General features: G+C 47.1%; 1 protein-coding gene across 3 annotated transcripts in view; it reads right to left on the bottom strand.

Moving 5' to 3' along the window:
• Nucleotides 1-16,530, bottom strand: part of RNFT2 (ring finger protein, transmembrane 2) — a 46,033-nt gene that overhangs the window by 28,893 nt on the left and 610 nt on the right. For all 3 annotated transcript variants that reach the window (XM_060683767.2, XM_087880193.1, XM_034405961.3), the window contains exons 2-6: nt 15,717-15,894; nt 10,868-11,343; nt 9,909-9,985; nt 8,923-9,023; nt 3,157-3,310 (exon numbers count right to left, since the gene is read on the bottom strand). In XM_060683767.2, coding sequence (XP_060539750.2) covers nt 3,157-3,310; nt 8,923-9,023; nt 9,909-9,985; nt 10,868-11,343; nt 15,717-15,799 — 891 coding nt within the window. In that variant the 5' untranslated portion in view covers nt 15,800-15,894. The remainder of the gene's footprint in view (nt 1-3,156; nt 3,311-8,922; nt 9,024-9,908; nt 9,986-10,867; nt 11,344-15,716; nt 15,895-16,530) is intronic.

Raw genomic sequence — 16,530 nt, 5'->3', positions numbered from 1 at the left:
CCCGCCTTAGCTTTGAAAACTAGCTAGATGTCTTTGGGCCAATCACTAGGAGACGGTGAGTTCTAGTCCCGCCTCAGCTTTGAAAACTAGCTAGATGTCTTTGGGCCAATCACTAGGAGACTGTGAGTTCTAGTCCCGCTTTAGGTATGAAAGCCAGCTTCATGGCCTTGAACCAACTACTCTCTCTCAGCCGAATCCACCTCCTTGTGGAGAAAATGGGAGGAGGAAGGGGTGTTTGGTATGTTCACCACCTTATTTGTAAAAATAATAAAGGCGGAATACAGATAAATACCCTGTTTCCCTGAAAATAAGACCCAACTGGAAAATAGGTCCTAGCATGATTTTTCAGGATGCTCGTAATATAAGCCTTAACCCCAAAATAAGCGCCAGTTAGAATTGTCAGCCAGATAGATGCATTTATACCGTATTTGCCCCCAAATAAGACCCAACTGGAAAATAGGTCCTAGCATGACTTTTTAGGATGCTTGTAATATAAGCCCTACCCCCCAAAATAAGCCCCAGTTAAGACTGTCAGCCAGATGGATGCATTTAGTACCATATTTCCCCCAAAATAAGACCTAACCAGAAAATAAGCCCTAATGCGTCTTTTGGAGCCAAAAATTAATATAAGACCCAGACTTATTTTTTGGGAAACATGGTATATGTCATATTCTTATGGCTGAACATCCATATTGGGTGGCAGAAGACCCCCCAATTCCAGCTGCCAACAACCTCAAAGAATGCCTCTATGCCACAATTCTCTGATCAACGGGATCAAACTGCTCTGGGGGATCAACGGAGGCACCAGCAGAATTATGCCGAGCTTCAAATTTGTTCGGACAACTTCTACAACTTCTTCGTGCTGCCCAGAAGCTAAGCTCCATCCGCAGACGAAACCCACTGAAGGGATTTACAAAGACACCCAGAGAGAGAGAGAGAGAGAGAGAGAGAGAGAGAGAGAGAGAGAGAGAGAGAGAGAGAGAGACTCACACACAATATGAAACAAGGCCAAACGACTGCAACCGCAAAGCGATCAGAGGCCCAAACCCAGAAGACGCCATTCCGAACAAGCATCTGTGCTGTGAGCTATTAAGAGGGCCCTCGACAGATGCAATCTCGCCAGCCTCCTGATGCGGTTGGAAATACAGATGCAACCTCTTTCTTCTCTTAGACAAGGATTAATGAGAACCTGGGATGGCTTCGTAGACAAGCAAAGCAAGGGCTGTGAACCCCTTCCAGCGTTGCAATTTGTCTTGGGCCGATGATGGCTTATCGGGTGGTTCCCTTTTTTCCCTCTCTCTCCTCACCGGATTATCTGGTGCCCCAGCCCATTAATCTCCTCAGACAAAACCATCATCATCATCATCATCATCAAAGGGGAGAAATATCCTTGGATCGCTGCCAGAGAGAAATTAATAGCCCTTTCCGAGCACCCTGGAGAACAGAAAGGAATCATTCCAGCCACACCTACTTAGCATTTCCTTTCAACCCCATCATAGAAATTTCAGCCCTGGCAGAATAATCAAGCCGAGATTTAATTGAGGCTCCATTTATCTTCATCACCAAAGTTCACCAGCGAAGATGGAAAGCAGAAAAATGAAAAGGAACAAGAGAAAGGGTGGTGCTTGGGTGGTCTTGGCAGGAGAATTGAGGGATCTGGACTCACAGCCCCCCCCCTTCTCTCTCTCTCTCTCTCATTTAATTTTTTTCTACTGGGTCCTTAAGTCCATGGAAAAAATCTCATTGTGGTTGTGTTGCCAAACAATGACTAGCAAGCAAGAACGACAAATTGTTCAATGGCTGAGAATGGCTGGTTTGGTTAGGGCAGGGGTGTCAAACTCTGGCCCACGGGGGGTGCTTAGATCTGACCTGTGGGGCCATCCTGGAAACAGCAAAGGACCAGGCCGTGGTATCTTTGCCAGTGAAAATGGAGCTTGGGAGGACTGCAGGAGGCCCTCGCAAGCTCCATTTTGCTGGCAAAGGGTTGCAGGAAGCCGTCGCAGCCAAAAACGGAGCTCGGGCACCCATTTTTACTGGCAGAGTGCTCAGGCCACCACAGTGCCACCAACATAAGCAATGTTGTGCTGGCCACGCCCACCATGGCCCCCACAGCCCCACCCCAGATCAAACAGAACCCTGATGTGGCCTTCAATGAAATCGAGTTTGACACAATAGAAAAAGAGAAGGACCAGGGGAGACAGGAGAGCAGTCTTCTAATATTTGAGGGGCTGCCACAGAGAGGAGGGGGTCAAGCTATTTTCCAAAGCACCTGAAGGCCAGACAAGGAATAATGGATGGAAACTGAACAAGGAGAGATTCAACCTAGAAATAAGGAGAAACTTTCTGACAGGAGAACAATCAACCCATGGGACAGAAGTTGCCTTCAGGAGTTGTGGGAGCTTCATCACTGGAGGCTTTTAAGAAGAGACTGGGCTGCCATCTGCCAGAAAGGGTGTAGAGTCTCCTGCTTGGGTGGGGGGTTGGACTAGATGATCTAAAAGATCCCTTCCAACTCTGTTAATCTGTTATTATTCTGTTATTCAGAAGTTGTGGGAGCTTCATCATTGAAAGCATTCAAGAAGAGATCCCTTCCAACTCTGTTAATCTGAATCTATCTAAAATGATCAAAGATCTGGAGACTAAAACGTGAAGAACAGTTGCAGAAACTGGGCATGGCTAGTCTAGTGAAGAGAAGGACCAGGGGAGACAGGATAGCAGTCTTCCAATATTTGAGGGGCTGCCTCAGAGAGGAGGGGGTCAAGCTATTTTCCAAGGCACCCGAAGGCCAGATAAGGAACAATGGATGGAAACTGAACAAGGAGAGATTCAAGCTGGAAATAAGGAGACATTTTCTGACAGTGAGAGCAATCAACCCATGGAACAGAAGTTGCCTTCAGAAGTTGTGAGAGCTTCATCCCTGGAAGCTTTCAAGAAGAGACTGGACTGCAATTTGTCAGAAATGGAGTAGGGTCTCCTGCTTGGGCGGGGGGTTGGACTAGATGACCTACAAGGTCCCTTCCAACTCTGTTCATCTAAAGTGAATTATGTTTTTGTCTTTCTGGACTGTTCTGGAAGCCTAGAAAGCCCCCTCCCCATTTTAAGACATGTTACATAAGCGCGCCCCACCCTGGTAGAGAAAGATCGCAGAGATGCTACCTTTGATTTAACCGCAAGGATGATTTTGGGCAGCACCAACACCAGGCACTTCAAAGCAATGGTGAGATACTTCAAGACGAAATCTGTGATCCCCACCATCCACATCAGGTCGAAGAAATCCAGCTTCTCCAGATTGGGCTTCAGGAAGATGAGGCTGGAAAAGAGCAGATTGACAGGAGAGGGACTTCACTCAAGTGCAAGAGCATCTGCCTAGGAGAACAGCATCATTGCATCAAAGACTCCTTGTTCTATTTTGTCTGCAGGTCATCCTCGACTTACGACCACTATTGAGAGGCCAAAATCTCTGTGGCTACGCGAGACAGATTGTTTAGCGGAGTTTTGCCCCCCCAATTTTACAACCTTTCTTTTCCGCGACTGTTAAGTGAAAACACTGTAGTTGCTAAGTCAGGAACACAATTTTTTCAGTCAATCTGCCTTCCCCAGATTCCATTTTTACTGGAAAAAGCGACTGAGATGACATCACGTAGGATCGAAGTTCACGTATGAGGGTCCTCCTGGGGTTAGCAGAAAGTCCAAAGCAGGTCCGGAGAGCCTCCTTTGCAGCTGAACCAATGAAAATCTTAAAAGCACAATTTATCAAAGACAAATTCATCAGGAATTTAGGGTGGCCGATAAAAGGAGAATATTTGTAGCTCAGGGTTGAAATGAGGGGTCCTTGGGTGCTTTTTTGAGCTCGGTGGGTTTTCTTGCAATGTTTCATTACTCAGCTAAGTAAAGTCATCAGTGCTCGTGACGATGTGCTAGCATTGATGATGTTACCTAGTTTGGGTAATGAAATGCCTGGAAAAAAAAACAGACAAACCCAAGTCATTGTCCTCCTCCTCACAAACCCCTCTCCCTTCTAGCACTGATGATGTTCCCTAGTTGGATCATGAAACGTCTTGCAAGAAAACCACCAAGCTCAACGAGCACCAAGGATCCCACCGTCCCTCCTCCTCTCTACAAAGCCTACTCCCTTCCGAGAAGTGTCAGTCAGAACTGATGATGTTACCTACCCTGTTTTCCCCAAAATAAGACATCCCCATGATAATAAGGTCAATCAGGCTTTTGAGCACATGGCAATAAGGCCAAGCGCTTATTTCAGGTTTCAAAAAAATATAAGACAGGGTCTTATTTTTGGGGAAACAAGATAGATAGATAGATAGATAGATAGATAGATAGATAGATAGATAGATACCCTGTTTTCCCCAAAATAAGACATCCCCTGATAATAAGCCCAATCAGGCTTTTGAGCACATGGCAATAAGGCCAAGCACTTATTTCAGGTTTCAAAAAAAATATAAGACAGGGTCTTATTTTCGGGGAAACATGGTAGTTTGGGTAATGAAATGCCTGCAAAAAAACAAAACAAAAAAGCAACCAAGCTCAGAGAATACCAAGAACTAATTTAGGATGAATGATAGAGCATACAGTAGTGGCCAAAATTGTGGAAACCATTTGGGAAAAGTGTATTTTTTGAGGTTTGATGGCTAATAACACCACTTTTTTGGGGAGTTTCAAGATAATCCTATTCCACTGCTGGAATGGCCTGGGAATAGCCCAGACCTTCACCCAATGGAAAATCTATGGAGCCGACTAAAGAAACTGGTTAGTCAGAAGCAACCCAGCAATAAAACCCAGTTAATAGAAGCCATCATTTAATCTTGGTTTCACATGATAACAGCTGCAGAACTCAAAGACTTGGTTCGCTCCATGGGAAGACGTTGTAAGGCCGTCCTTCGTGCTAAAGGCTACCCAACTAAGTATTAACTGACACGGTGATAATTTTTGTATATCTCGTTTTTTCTACGGTGATAATTTTTGTATATCTCATTTTTTCTACATGATTCACTTTTCTTCTTTATACTGTAACTGCTATTCTAATAGCAAATCCTTCCAGAAAGTTATTGCATTACATTCTTGATTCAATGATCTTTCCATTGATATATAATTTTATGGTACTACTCCAAAAAAAAAAAAAAGGTGGTGTTATTAGCTAGTTTTAGAAAATACAACTTTTCCCAAAAGATTTCCACAATTTTGGCCACTACTGTAGGTAGCTCAGTTGACTTACGTTATGACCACAATTGAGCTTAACAGCTTCCAGTCCTTTACAATTCTTCTAAACCTCTAATGTAGTAGTTAACCTGATGTCCATCTAGATATTTTAAGTATCTGTGGGCACCAGACAGCATTGCCAATAGTGGGGGATGATGAAGGTTGTGGTCTGAAGTACTAAACCAGTAAGAGGTCAACTCTTGAAAAGCCTTGATAGTACAGTGGTTTAGTGTACCCTGTTATTAAGACCAGCTACCTGCAATTACTGCAGGTTCGAATCTCTCCAGGCTCAAGGTTGACTCAGCCTTCCATCCTTTCTAAGGTAGGTTAAATGAGGACCCAGTTTGTGGGGGCAATAAGCTGACTTTGTATAAATATACAAAAGAATGAAGGCTATTGCTTAACGCATTGTAAGCCGCCCTGAGTCTCCGGAGAAGGGCGGCATATAAATCAAATTAAAAAAAAAAAAAAAACTCTGCCAAGCCAAGGAAAAGACCCCTGTTGCTTTTCATTGTTTATTTTGATTTTGTATAGTATCTAATCTCTTTTTATTATTTATTTATTATTTATTAATAATATTTCTATGCTGCCCACTCTCCGAGGACTCTGGGCGGCTTACAACAATCGACAGTATACTAAATAGCATACTGCCCCTCAACAATCTGGGTCCTCATTTTACCCACCTCGGAAGGATGGAAGGCTGAGTCAACCTTGAGCCGGTGAGATTTGATCTGCTGAACTAGCAGTCAGCTGAAGTAGCTGCAGTTCAGCACTCTAACCACTGCGGCATCTCGGCTCTTTAAAATCCAGGTCTCCTTTCCTAGTTTTTAATTATTATACGCCACGCTCAGAGTCGCAAAAGCAAACTGCTTAAGTTAAGCCAATAAAACAAAGATAAACATGTCTGCATTCCTAAATCAAATTAATATTTTCAAATGTTGCAATAGAAAGAATCCCTGCCTGAATATTATGCAATAAAACTTTCCAGCAGAGGCAATTTTATAAGGAAAGGGGAATAAAAGCAAATGAGGGACAAAATCTAAAATTAAGTTAACATAACCATGGATGGAACAGGAGCATTAAAACACAAAGCATTTTTTAATTCTCCAGAAACACAAAGTCCATTTGTGTCGTTTTCGAGGGCAGCGACTGAACTCTTGTTCTTCTGCGGACAAAGAATTCTACACCTCCTTTGATCTATGTTTCAAATTTGGTTACAGCATAAAAAAAGAGCCGAGGTGGCGCAGTGGTTAGAGGGCAGTACTGCAGGCTATTTCAGCTGACTGCTAGCTGCAGTTCGGCAGTTCAAATCTCACCGGCTCAAGGTTGACTCAGCCTTCTGTCCTTCCGAGGTGGGTAAAATGAGGACCCAAATTGTTGGGGGGCAAGAGGCTGACTCTGTAAACTGCTTAGAGAGGGCTGTAAAATCACTGTGAAGCGGTATATAAGTCTAAGTGCTATTGTTCGTTCTTCCTTCATCCATCCATCCATCCATCCATCGTACACAATGGTTAAAATGTAGCATTGCAGGCTAACTCTGCTGATTGCCAGCAGTTCGATCCTGACCGGCTCAAGGTTGACTCAGTCTTCCATCCTTCCGAGGTGGGTAAAATGAGGACCCAGATTGTTGGGGGCAAGAGGGTGACTCTGTAAGCAGCTTAGAGAGGGCTGTAAAACCCTGTGAAGTGGTATATAAGTCTAAATGCTATTGTTAGTCCTTTCCTTCCTTCCTTCCTTCCTTCCTTCCTTCCTTCCTTCCTTCCTTCCTTCCTTCCTTCCATCCATCCTCCATCCATCGTACACAGTGCTTAAAATGTAGCATTGCAGGCTAACTCTGCTGATTGCCAACAGTTCGATCCTGACCGGCTCAAGGTTGACTCAGTCCTCCATCCTTCCGAGGTGGGTAAAATGAGGACCCAGATTGTTGGGGGCAAGAGGGTGACTCTGTAAGCAGCTTAGAGAGGGCTGTAAAACCCTGTGAAGTGGTATATAAGTCTAAATGCTATTGTTAGTCCTTTCCTTCCTTCCTTCCTTCCTTCCTTCCTTCCTTCCTTCCTTCCTTCCTTCCATCCATCCATCCATCCATCCATCCATCCACCCTCCACCCATCGTACACAGTGCTTAAAATGCAGCATTGCAGGCTAACTCTGCTGATTGCCAGCAGTTTGATCCTGACCAGCTCAAGGTTGACTCAGCCTTCCATCCTTCAAAGGTGGGTAAAATGAGGACCCAGATTGTTAGGGACAAGAGGCTGACCCTGTAAACTGCTTAGAGGGGGCTGTAAAACCCTGTGAAGTGGTTTATAAGTCTTAAGTGCTATTGCTATTGATCACGAGATGTGATTAAAAAAAGAGAGAGAGAAGAGAGAAGGAAGAACCAAAATCAAAGTACTCACAATATGGCACAGCACTACAGGTAAAATTAAATCCTAAAAAACAAAACGAAACAAGTGAAAATGAGTGGGGCTAGTTTAAAAGAAAAAAGAAAAAATGACAGTAAAAGAAGGAAAACTCAAAACACGATCAAATGAACGAGGTAACGAAAAGATGAAGACAACGGAGGGCAAAGGAGCGAAAGGGGCACGAAACGATTTTATTTCTTTGTAGCAGTTCGGATTTCAATGGGAGCTTCGTCTCTTTAATTTTACTTTTCGCTTTTCGGTGGAAGCTCTTTATAAGGCGATGGGATTAAAAATCAGCGCCCATAGATATAGTTTGGGATTAAGTATTCTCATGGCAGATAGGATAGGATAAAGGAGAGAATAGGATAATTAATAGAATAGGATGTGATCATTAATAGGATAAGATAAAGGATAGGATAGGATAGGATAATGGATAGGATAGGGTAGTGATGGTGAACCTTTTCGGCTCTGAGTGCCGAAACGTCCGGTTTCAGCTACTGAACTTCCGGTTTCAGCTACTGAACTTCCGGTTTCAGCTACTGAACTTCCGGTTTCAGCCAGCTACTCTTCCAGGCTTCTGCCGCGTATGCGCATGTGACGATCAGCTGGCCAGAGTGCATGCAGGAAAATGGAAGCCCAGCTCTTCCAGTTTCAGGCATTGCTGCCGCATGCAAAAAGGCCAGCTGATTGTCGCGTGCGCATGTGCGCCAGAAACCCAGAAGAGGAATGGGTGACGCCGTGCGTGCCAGGCGACATGGCTCCGTGTGCCATTTCGGGCATGCGTGCCATGGGTTCGCCATCACGGGGATAGGGTAATGCATAAGATAGGATAGGATAGGACAGGATGGGGAAATTAATAGGATGGGATGGGATGATAAATAGGCTAGGCTAGGATAATGAATGGGGTGGGATGGGATGGGATGGGATAGGACAGGGGTCAGCAACCTTAAACACTCAAAGAGCCGCAAAGGTCCTAACCGGAAGCCCCCTATTCAATTCTGGAGCTGACCAGAAGACCAGTTCCCCCACCATAGAGTCTCCTCCTAGCATGCTGTCCTTTTTCCTCTACCTGTCCTAACCAAAAGTCCTATCAACTGTGGAGCCGACCTGCGACAGGGAGCCACAGCAGAGGGATGAAAGAGCCACATGCGGCTCCAGAGCCACAGGTTGCTGACCCCTGTTATAGGATAATTTATAGGATAGGGTGGGATAGGATAGGCCAGGCCAGGACAAATAAACTAATCTCTTGCCATTAGATGAAGAGAGAAATTCCTTTTTCTCAGAAGAAGAGGAAGCTGTTGACTCACCTGTTATACAGCTGTTGGGAGTTGAAGGTGTAGAGCAGGTAGAGGGTGTTCCCTGCAAGGAAGACCAAGATCCAGAAAACCATGAAGATGGACCTCTTTTCCTAGAAGGACAGAAAGACCACAACATGTGACAATGCAGCTGAGGGCTATGCTGTCCTTTATCTAATCATTCCCTAGGCAGCATCTCATCTCCCCAAGGTTTTTCCCACATACCGTCAAAGCCCTCTCCTTTACAGCCCAAGATACTAGGGAGGATCCCTTCTGAACCTCTTGCCCTGTCCATTGTCCAGCTGCAGGCTAAGCAGTCCCTTATCTGACTGTTCCCCTGGCATCATCTCTTCGCCCAGTCTCCCAAAGCCTTTCCCACATACCATTATAGCCGCCTCCTTTACAGCCTGAGGAACTAGGGAGGGTCCCTTCGTGAGTCTCTTTCTCCACCCATTAGGAAGCTGAGGGCTATGCTGTCCATTATCTAATAATTCCCTAGGCAGCATCTCATCTCCCTGGCTCCCAAGATTTTTCCCACATAGCATTACAGCCCTCTCCTTTACATCCCAAGAAACTAGGGAGGGTCCCTTCTGAGAGTTTTTCCTCTGCTTATTATGTAGCTATGGGCTATGTAGTCTCAGTTATGCTATGTTATGCTCAGCTATGTTAACTCAGTCAGTTAAGACTGTTCCCTACACAACATCTCTTTTGTGTGCTCGTGCGTGTGTGGCATATGTGTTAATCTTGCAAGTACAATCTTCTTCCATCTCCTTTACATCTTCAAGAAACTAGGGAGAGTCTCTCCTGAGCTTCTCGCCCTGCCCTCTATGCAGCTGTGGGCTATGCGGTCTCTTATCTCACTGTCCCCCAGGCAGCATCTCTTCACTCTGTCTCCCAAGGTCTTTCCCACCACCTTCTATTACAGGTGGAATAATTTTATGTGCCCTGAGAGAGGCCCATTTCGGCCCCTTGTTTCCTGAATCGTGTCCCGCGCTCACCTTTAAAGAGATCTGTTCTCGAAGGGCTGAATTTGCATATGCAAATGTGCTGGCCATGCCCACGCAGAGAGCAATACCTGTAAGGGAAAGAGAGAGAGAGCACTCAATCTGACATCTGATAATTAATAGTTGTTTCATTCTCTGCTTCTAGGTGGGATTCTTTGGTTCCTATGCACCAGGAAGGAATTTCGCCTCGCCCTCTTCATCCGGGTTCAAAGAAGCAAGAGAACCGAATAACCGAATAAAAGAATTAGAGAATTGGAAGGGACTTTAAAGGTAAAGGTAAAGTTTCCCTTCCCACATATGTGCTAGTCGTTCCTGACTCTAGGGGGCGGTGCTCATCTCCGTTTCAAAGCCGAAGAGCCAGCGCTGTCCGAAGACGTCTCCGTGGTCATGTGGCTGGCATGACTCAACGCCAAAGGCGCACGGAACGCTGTTACCTTCCCACCAAAGGTGGTCCCTATTTTTCTAGGTTTCTAGAATTCTGGTAGGCCTGTTTTTCGCCCTCCCCAGGCTCTGGAGGCTTTCCTGAAGCCTGGGGAGGCCAAAAACAGCCTCCCCCAGCCTTCCGGAGGCCGGAAATGGCTCGTTTCTGGACTTCCAGGAGGCTTGTTTTTCGTTCTTCCAGAGCCTCAACTCAAGCCTTGTACTTACCTGGCATTCAAAATGGGCCATGTGGAGACTCCTGGAAGGGGCAGCGTGGGCAGGACCAGCTGAAAATCAGCTGGCCGACACACACACACATGCGTGGTAGAGGTAACTTAGGGCAACGGCTCGCATGCCCACAGAGATGGCTTCATTTGGCACCTGTGGCACGCGTGCCATATGTTTGCCATCCCAGGTTTGGGGAGATGGGTCAGAACGGTTTGATTTTAAAAAAAAAGAAATGCACAAATGCATGCAAACGACGTCTGGGAAGAACCGTCTCTTTCTCCCTCTTCTTCCACGAAGCCCCTTACCCAGTTTGTGCTGGAAACAAACTTTCGCCAGCAGGATCACGATGAAGGGCAGGCCATCCTGCAACCAGGAGATGACCGCCTTCATCTCAGGAAGGGCCGGGGCCGGGGTGCCAGGCGGCTCATCGGGGGTCTCTTCAGGATGCCCATGGCGGTCAGCGCCACTCATATGGAGCAGGGAGGAGCCTCTCTGGTGGCTGTGATGGTAATGATGCAGTTGCCGATAGTGATAGAGCCCCGCCTCCGTCCGGCTTGGCCCCTCCTCCCGAGCAGCAGGCATCTGGATAAAGACCTCGCCTCCTCCGGCTGAGGACCCAAGGAGCAAACTGGATTGGAAAGGGGTGGCCGAGATACTGCCTGATGGGATTCCCCCTAGCCCCGAGAAGAGCTGTTGAGGGGAGGGGGCTTCCGTCTTCAGGCTTTCGAAAACACCCCCTTCGTCTACGCTGGTCTCCGAGGTGATGGCTTGGTTCCGGTTTCTGGAAGACAAGAGGGAAGGGGGGGGGGGTTGGAGAAAAGAGTACAGCTCGTCCTCGACTTATGACCATAATCGAGCCCGAAATTTATGTCGCTAAGTGAGATATTGGTTAAGCGGGTCTTGCCTCTCTTTTCTTGCCACATTTTTTTTTAAGTGAATCAATTAATAACATGGTTGTTAAAGTGAAATCTGTCTTCCCCCAGATTTGGGCAGTGCCAAATGAATTTCTGTTGCTAAGCGAGACAATTGTTAAGTGAGGTTTGGCCCCATTTTACCACCTTTCTTGCCTCCGTTGTTAAGTGAATCACTGCCGTTCATAAGTCAGTAACCCGGTCGTGAAGTGAATCTGGCTTCCCCGTTGTGACACACCCCGCCCCCCGGGACATTGCAACCGTCGTAAATGTGAGACAGTTGACAGGCGTCCGAATGCAAATCATGTGACCGCGGGGATGGCTGCAACGGTCGTAAGTATGAAAAAATGGTTGCAAGTCACTTTCCTCCGTGCCGTTGTTAGCTTCGAATGGTCACTAAGTGAACCGTTGTAAGTCAAGGACTACCTGCACGGCTCTGATCATTTTGCCTTCTGCTTCAATTTGAATTGTTACCATTTGGATTGTATGTTGCTTTAATTCCCAGGGTTTGGCACGGAAAGCGTTGAGATTTGCCAAGAGTTACAACGAAAAAGAAAATAATAAATAAATAGTCCACTGATGGTGTTTTCATCGCAGCTTAGAAGGAGCGAGAAACACACACAAACGGTTCTTAAAAGCCGTAAAGTACGATTTTACAAAGCACGGAGTCTGGCTTGGGAATTCTGGGATTTGAAGTCTTACAGGTTTGCCAAATTTGGGAGGAGGGGAATCTATTTATTTTATTTATTTTTTATTTTATTTTATTATATTTCTATATCGCCCTTCTCCTGCGGGACTCAGGGCGGTGTACAGCCAGGATAAAACATAGCATATAAAATTTAAAATCATTTTAAAAAACAATTAAATAATATTGGCCCGAATTTAAAACAACCCAATTAAAACCGAAATTCGATTAAAAACTAAGAGGATGGGATCAAGCCAGATCTACATGCTTTATTCAGATCCAAAAAGCTCCCGAACCAAATTAAAAGAGGAAACAATTTTGCAAAAAAACAAAAACAAAAAAACCAGATACGGAAACAGGGTATCTCTTCACTTTCTCCTAAAAAAAGACAGAATGTATCATTGGTGAGAGGTCTATTTGTCTTCCTTTGCAGTTTCCTAGTTTCTTTTCATCTAGTCTAGTAAAAAGAAGGAATAGAACAGGGATGGCTAACCTTTTTGCCGTCACGTGCCAAAAGCGGGGGTCAAGCGGGGAGTTGCACACACGCGTGCCCACACCCATAATTCAATGCACCGCACCGCCCCCAATGTGTGCGCAACCTCTTCGCGCTCCCCTCCCCCACTTTTGGCACATGATGGCACGGTGGGCCCGATAGACCTGTTTTTCGCCCTCCTCAGGCTCCAGAAGCTTCCTTGGAGCCTGGGGAGGGCGAAAACGGCCTCCACCACCCCCGCAGGCCCTCTGGAGGCTGGAAACGGGCCATTTCCCAACTTCCAGTGGGACCGGAAGGCCCGTTTTTCACCCTCCTCAGGCTCCAGAGGCTTCCTTGGAGCCTGGGGAGGGCGAAAACAGCCTCCACCCCCCCCGCAGGCCCTCTGGAGGCTGGAAACGGCCCGTTTCCCGATTTCCACTGGGACCAGAAGGCCCATTTTTCGCCCTCCTCAGGCACTAGAGGCTTCCTTGGAGCCTGGGGAGGGCGAAAAAAGCCTCCACCCCCCCCCGCAGGCCCTCTGGAGGCTGGAAACGGCCCGTTTCCCGATTTCCACTGGGACTGGAAGACCCGTTTTTCGCCCTCCTCAGGCACTAGAGGCTTCCTTGGAGCCTGGGGAGGGCGAAAACAGCCTCCGCCCCCCCGCAGGCCCTCTGGAGGCTGGAAACGGCCCGTTTCCCGATTTCCACTGGGACCAGAAGGCCCATTTTTCGCCCTCCTCAGGCACTAGAGGCTTCCTTGGAGCCTGGGGAGGGCGAAAACAGCCTCCACCCCCCCCGCAGGCCCTCTGGAGGCTGGAAACGGCCCGTTTCCCGATTTCCACTGGGACTGGAAGGCCCATTTTTCGCCCTCCTCAGGCACTAGAGGCTTCCTTGGAGCCTGGGGAGGGCGAAAACAGCCTCCACCCCCCCCGCAGGCCCTCTGGAGGCTGGAAACGGGCCGTTTCCTGACTTCCAGTGGGACCGGAAGGCCTGTTTTTCGCTCTCCGCAGGCTCGCTGGAGCTGAGCTAGGGCAACGCTCGTGTGCCCACCGATATGGCACGCGTGCCATAGGTTTGCCATCATCTAGGGAAACCTGACAAGCAATCTTGCAATATCTCAGGGGCTGTGACAAAGAAGAGGGACGTAACTTGGAACGGTCACAAATCGAATCGTTGTAAGTCGAGCACTATCTCTACCGGCCCGTCCTCTAACGCGAAAGACACATTCAGTGGACAGAAAAGGAATGCCCCACAGGGAAAGGGGTTGAAAAAATAAAATAATACTTTGGCAACGTTCGGCAACATTGCAAAATCTCCCTGGATTGTTCAACCCTTTGGAGATTTCTAAGTTTAGAGCTGCTGCTTGCATTAAGGGAATTCGCCCCACTCTTACCTTCTCCCCAAAGCTCTCCGTGGTTCCAAGCCCTCCTCTCTAGATATCACAAGTATGCAAAACCTTCCCTGGGCGCCACTTTCTATCCTGCAGTTTCTAAACCGAGATTTTTATAGCTAGTCTCCAAGGCCAGGCTGACATCTATACACAACAAGGGTTTTTAGCAACAAGGTAAGAGAAAAATCCTGTCGAAATGGCCCGATACTGGACGAAGGTCAACTAGTTTTAATCCTATTTATTTCACGTGCTTTCTTTTTTACAAATAAGTGAGCCTGAGCCTGAGTGGCGTAGGAGGCTAATGCCTCCTAAGGCAGCATTTAACATCCAGCTGCCTGCAATTACTGCGAGTTCAATTCTCACCAGGCTCAAGGTTGACTCAGCCTTCCATCCTTTCTAAGGTAGGTAAATTGAGGACCCAGTTGTGGGGGCAATAAGCTGACTTTGTATAAAATATACAAAAGGATGAAGGCTATTGCTTACCGCATTGTAAGCCGCCCTGAGTCTCCGGAGAAGGGTTGGTATTCAGGGGAGTGTCTTGCAAATTAGTCTGAAATGGTATAAGGCAGTGGTGGGTTTCAAATTTTTTTACTACCAGTTCTGTGGGCGTGGCTTGGTGGGCATAGTATGGCTTGGTGGGCGTGGCTTGGTGGGCGTGGCAGGGGAAGGTTACTGCAAAATCCCCATTTCCTCCCGATCAGCTGGGACTCGGGAGGCAGAGAATAGATGGGGGCGGGGCCAGCCAGAATTTTTACTACCGGTTCTCCAAACTACTCAAAATTTCCGCTACTGGTTCTCCAGAACTGGTCAGAACCTGCTAAAACCCACCTCTGGTATAAGGTCTCCTACTTGAGCAGAGGGTTGGGCTAGAAGACCTCCAAGGTCCCTTCCAATTCTGTTATTCTGCTATTAAAACAATCTGTGCTTCTTATTACTTTAAATGACAGTCCTTGATGTATTATTGTAACATTAATAGCAATAGTCCTTAGACATATACTGCTTTACTTATAGTATATACCGCTTATAAACCTCCAAGCGGTTTACAGAGTCAGCCTCTTGCCCCCCAACAATCTGGGTCCTCATTTTACCCACCTTAGAAGGACGGAAGGCTGTGTCAACCTTGAGCCTGGTGAGATTTGAACTGCCAAATTGCAGGCAGCAGAAGTAACCTGCAGTACTGCACTCTAACCACTGCGCCATGATGGCTAGAATGTAGAACTCAGATAGATAGATAGATAGATAGATAGATAGATAGATAGATAGATAGATAGATAGCACTTAGACTTATATACCGCTTCACGGTGCTTTCCAGCCCTCTCTAAGCGGTTTACAGAGTCAGCCTCTTGCCCCCCAACAATCTGGATCCTCATTTTACCCACCTCGGAAGGACGGAAGGCTGAGTCAACCTTGAGCCTGGTGAAATTTGAACTGCTAAATTGCAGGCAGCCGGCAGGCAGCAGAAGTAGCCTGCAGTACCGCACTCTAACCACTGCGACACCGTGGCGCATTAACGTGTGATATAGTTTAATCCAGGCATTTCCAAACTTGGCCATTTGAAGGCTTTGTGGACTTCAACTCCCAGAATTCCCCCAGCTAGCAGGTTTGGTATTGGATGAGCTGGTGTAAGGCCTGGTTTGCCTGCTGCAACAGGTGTGCCTTGGGGCATCGCTCACCTGTACGAACGATGGCGTCCTTACCTTTCAGGCGGAAGGCTGTCCGTGATGCTGCTGTGCCGTCGCTGCATCTTTCTTAGCACTTTGAAACACAACACGCTCCACATCAACGTGGGAGGTCAAGGACGCCTGGGGTAAGAGAGGACGATGGGCTTCCAAGAATGGGGCTGGGCCCCCAAAGACATAGCACAGGGAGTCCCACCTGCAACGAAGAGCAGCCAAAGGGCCGCAACGTAACTCAAGAGATAAAAATCAAACTTCCCAAGCTACCCAAGTTTCCACTACATTTGGCAGACATAAAGATTTTTATCCTGCCTTTATTATTTCATAAGTCAGGGTGGCAGGCATTGATAATATTCCCTCTTCTTCCTATTTCCCAATAATTCTGTGATATGAGTTGGGGGGAGAGAGAGGGGCTGGCCCAAAGTCACCCAGCTGGCTTTCATGGCTGACGTGGGACTAGAACTCACCATCCCCTGTTGACTGACCCAAAGTCATCCAGGCAGCTTTCATGGCTAAGGTGGGACTAGAACTCACCATCTCCTGGTGACTGGCCCAAAGGCACCCAGCTGGTTTTCATGGCTAAAGTGGAACTAGAACTCACCATCACCTGGTGATTGACCTAAAGTCATCCAGGCAGCTTTCCATGGCTAAGGTGGGACTAGAACTCACCATCTCCTGGTGACTGGCCCAAAGTCACCCAGCTGGCTTTCATGGCTAAGGCGGGACTAGAACTCACCCTCACCTGGTGACTGGCCCAAAGTCACCCAGCTGGCTTTTATGGCTAAAGTGGAACTAGAACTCACCATCACCTGGTGATTGACCTAAAGTCATCCAG

This window comes from Pantherophis guttatus, chromosome 17 (genome assembly GCF_059756535.1).
Source record: "Pantherophis guttatus breed Tessera chromosome 17, ASM5975653v1, whole genome shotgun sequence".
Lineage (NCBI taxonomy): Eukaryota > Metazoa > Chordata > Lepidosauria > Squamata > Colubridae > Pantherophis > Pantherophis guttatus.
Note: the sequence above shows the minus strand (reverse complement) of the source record. Positions and strands in the feature narration are given on the sequence as shown.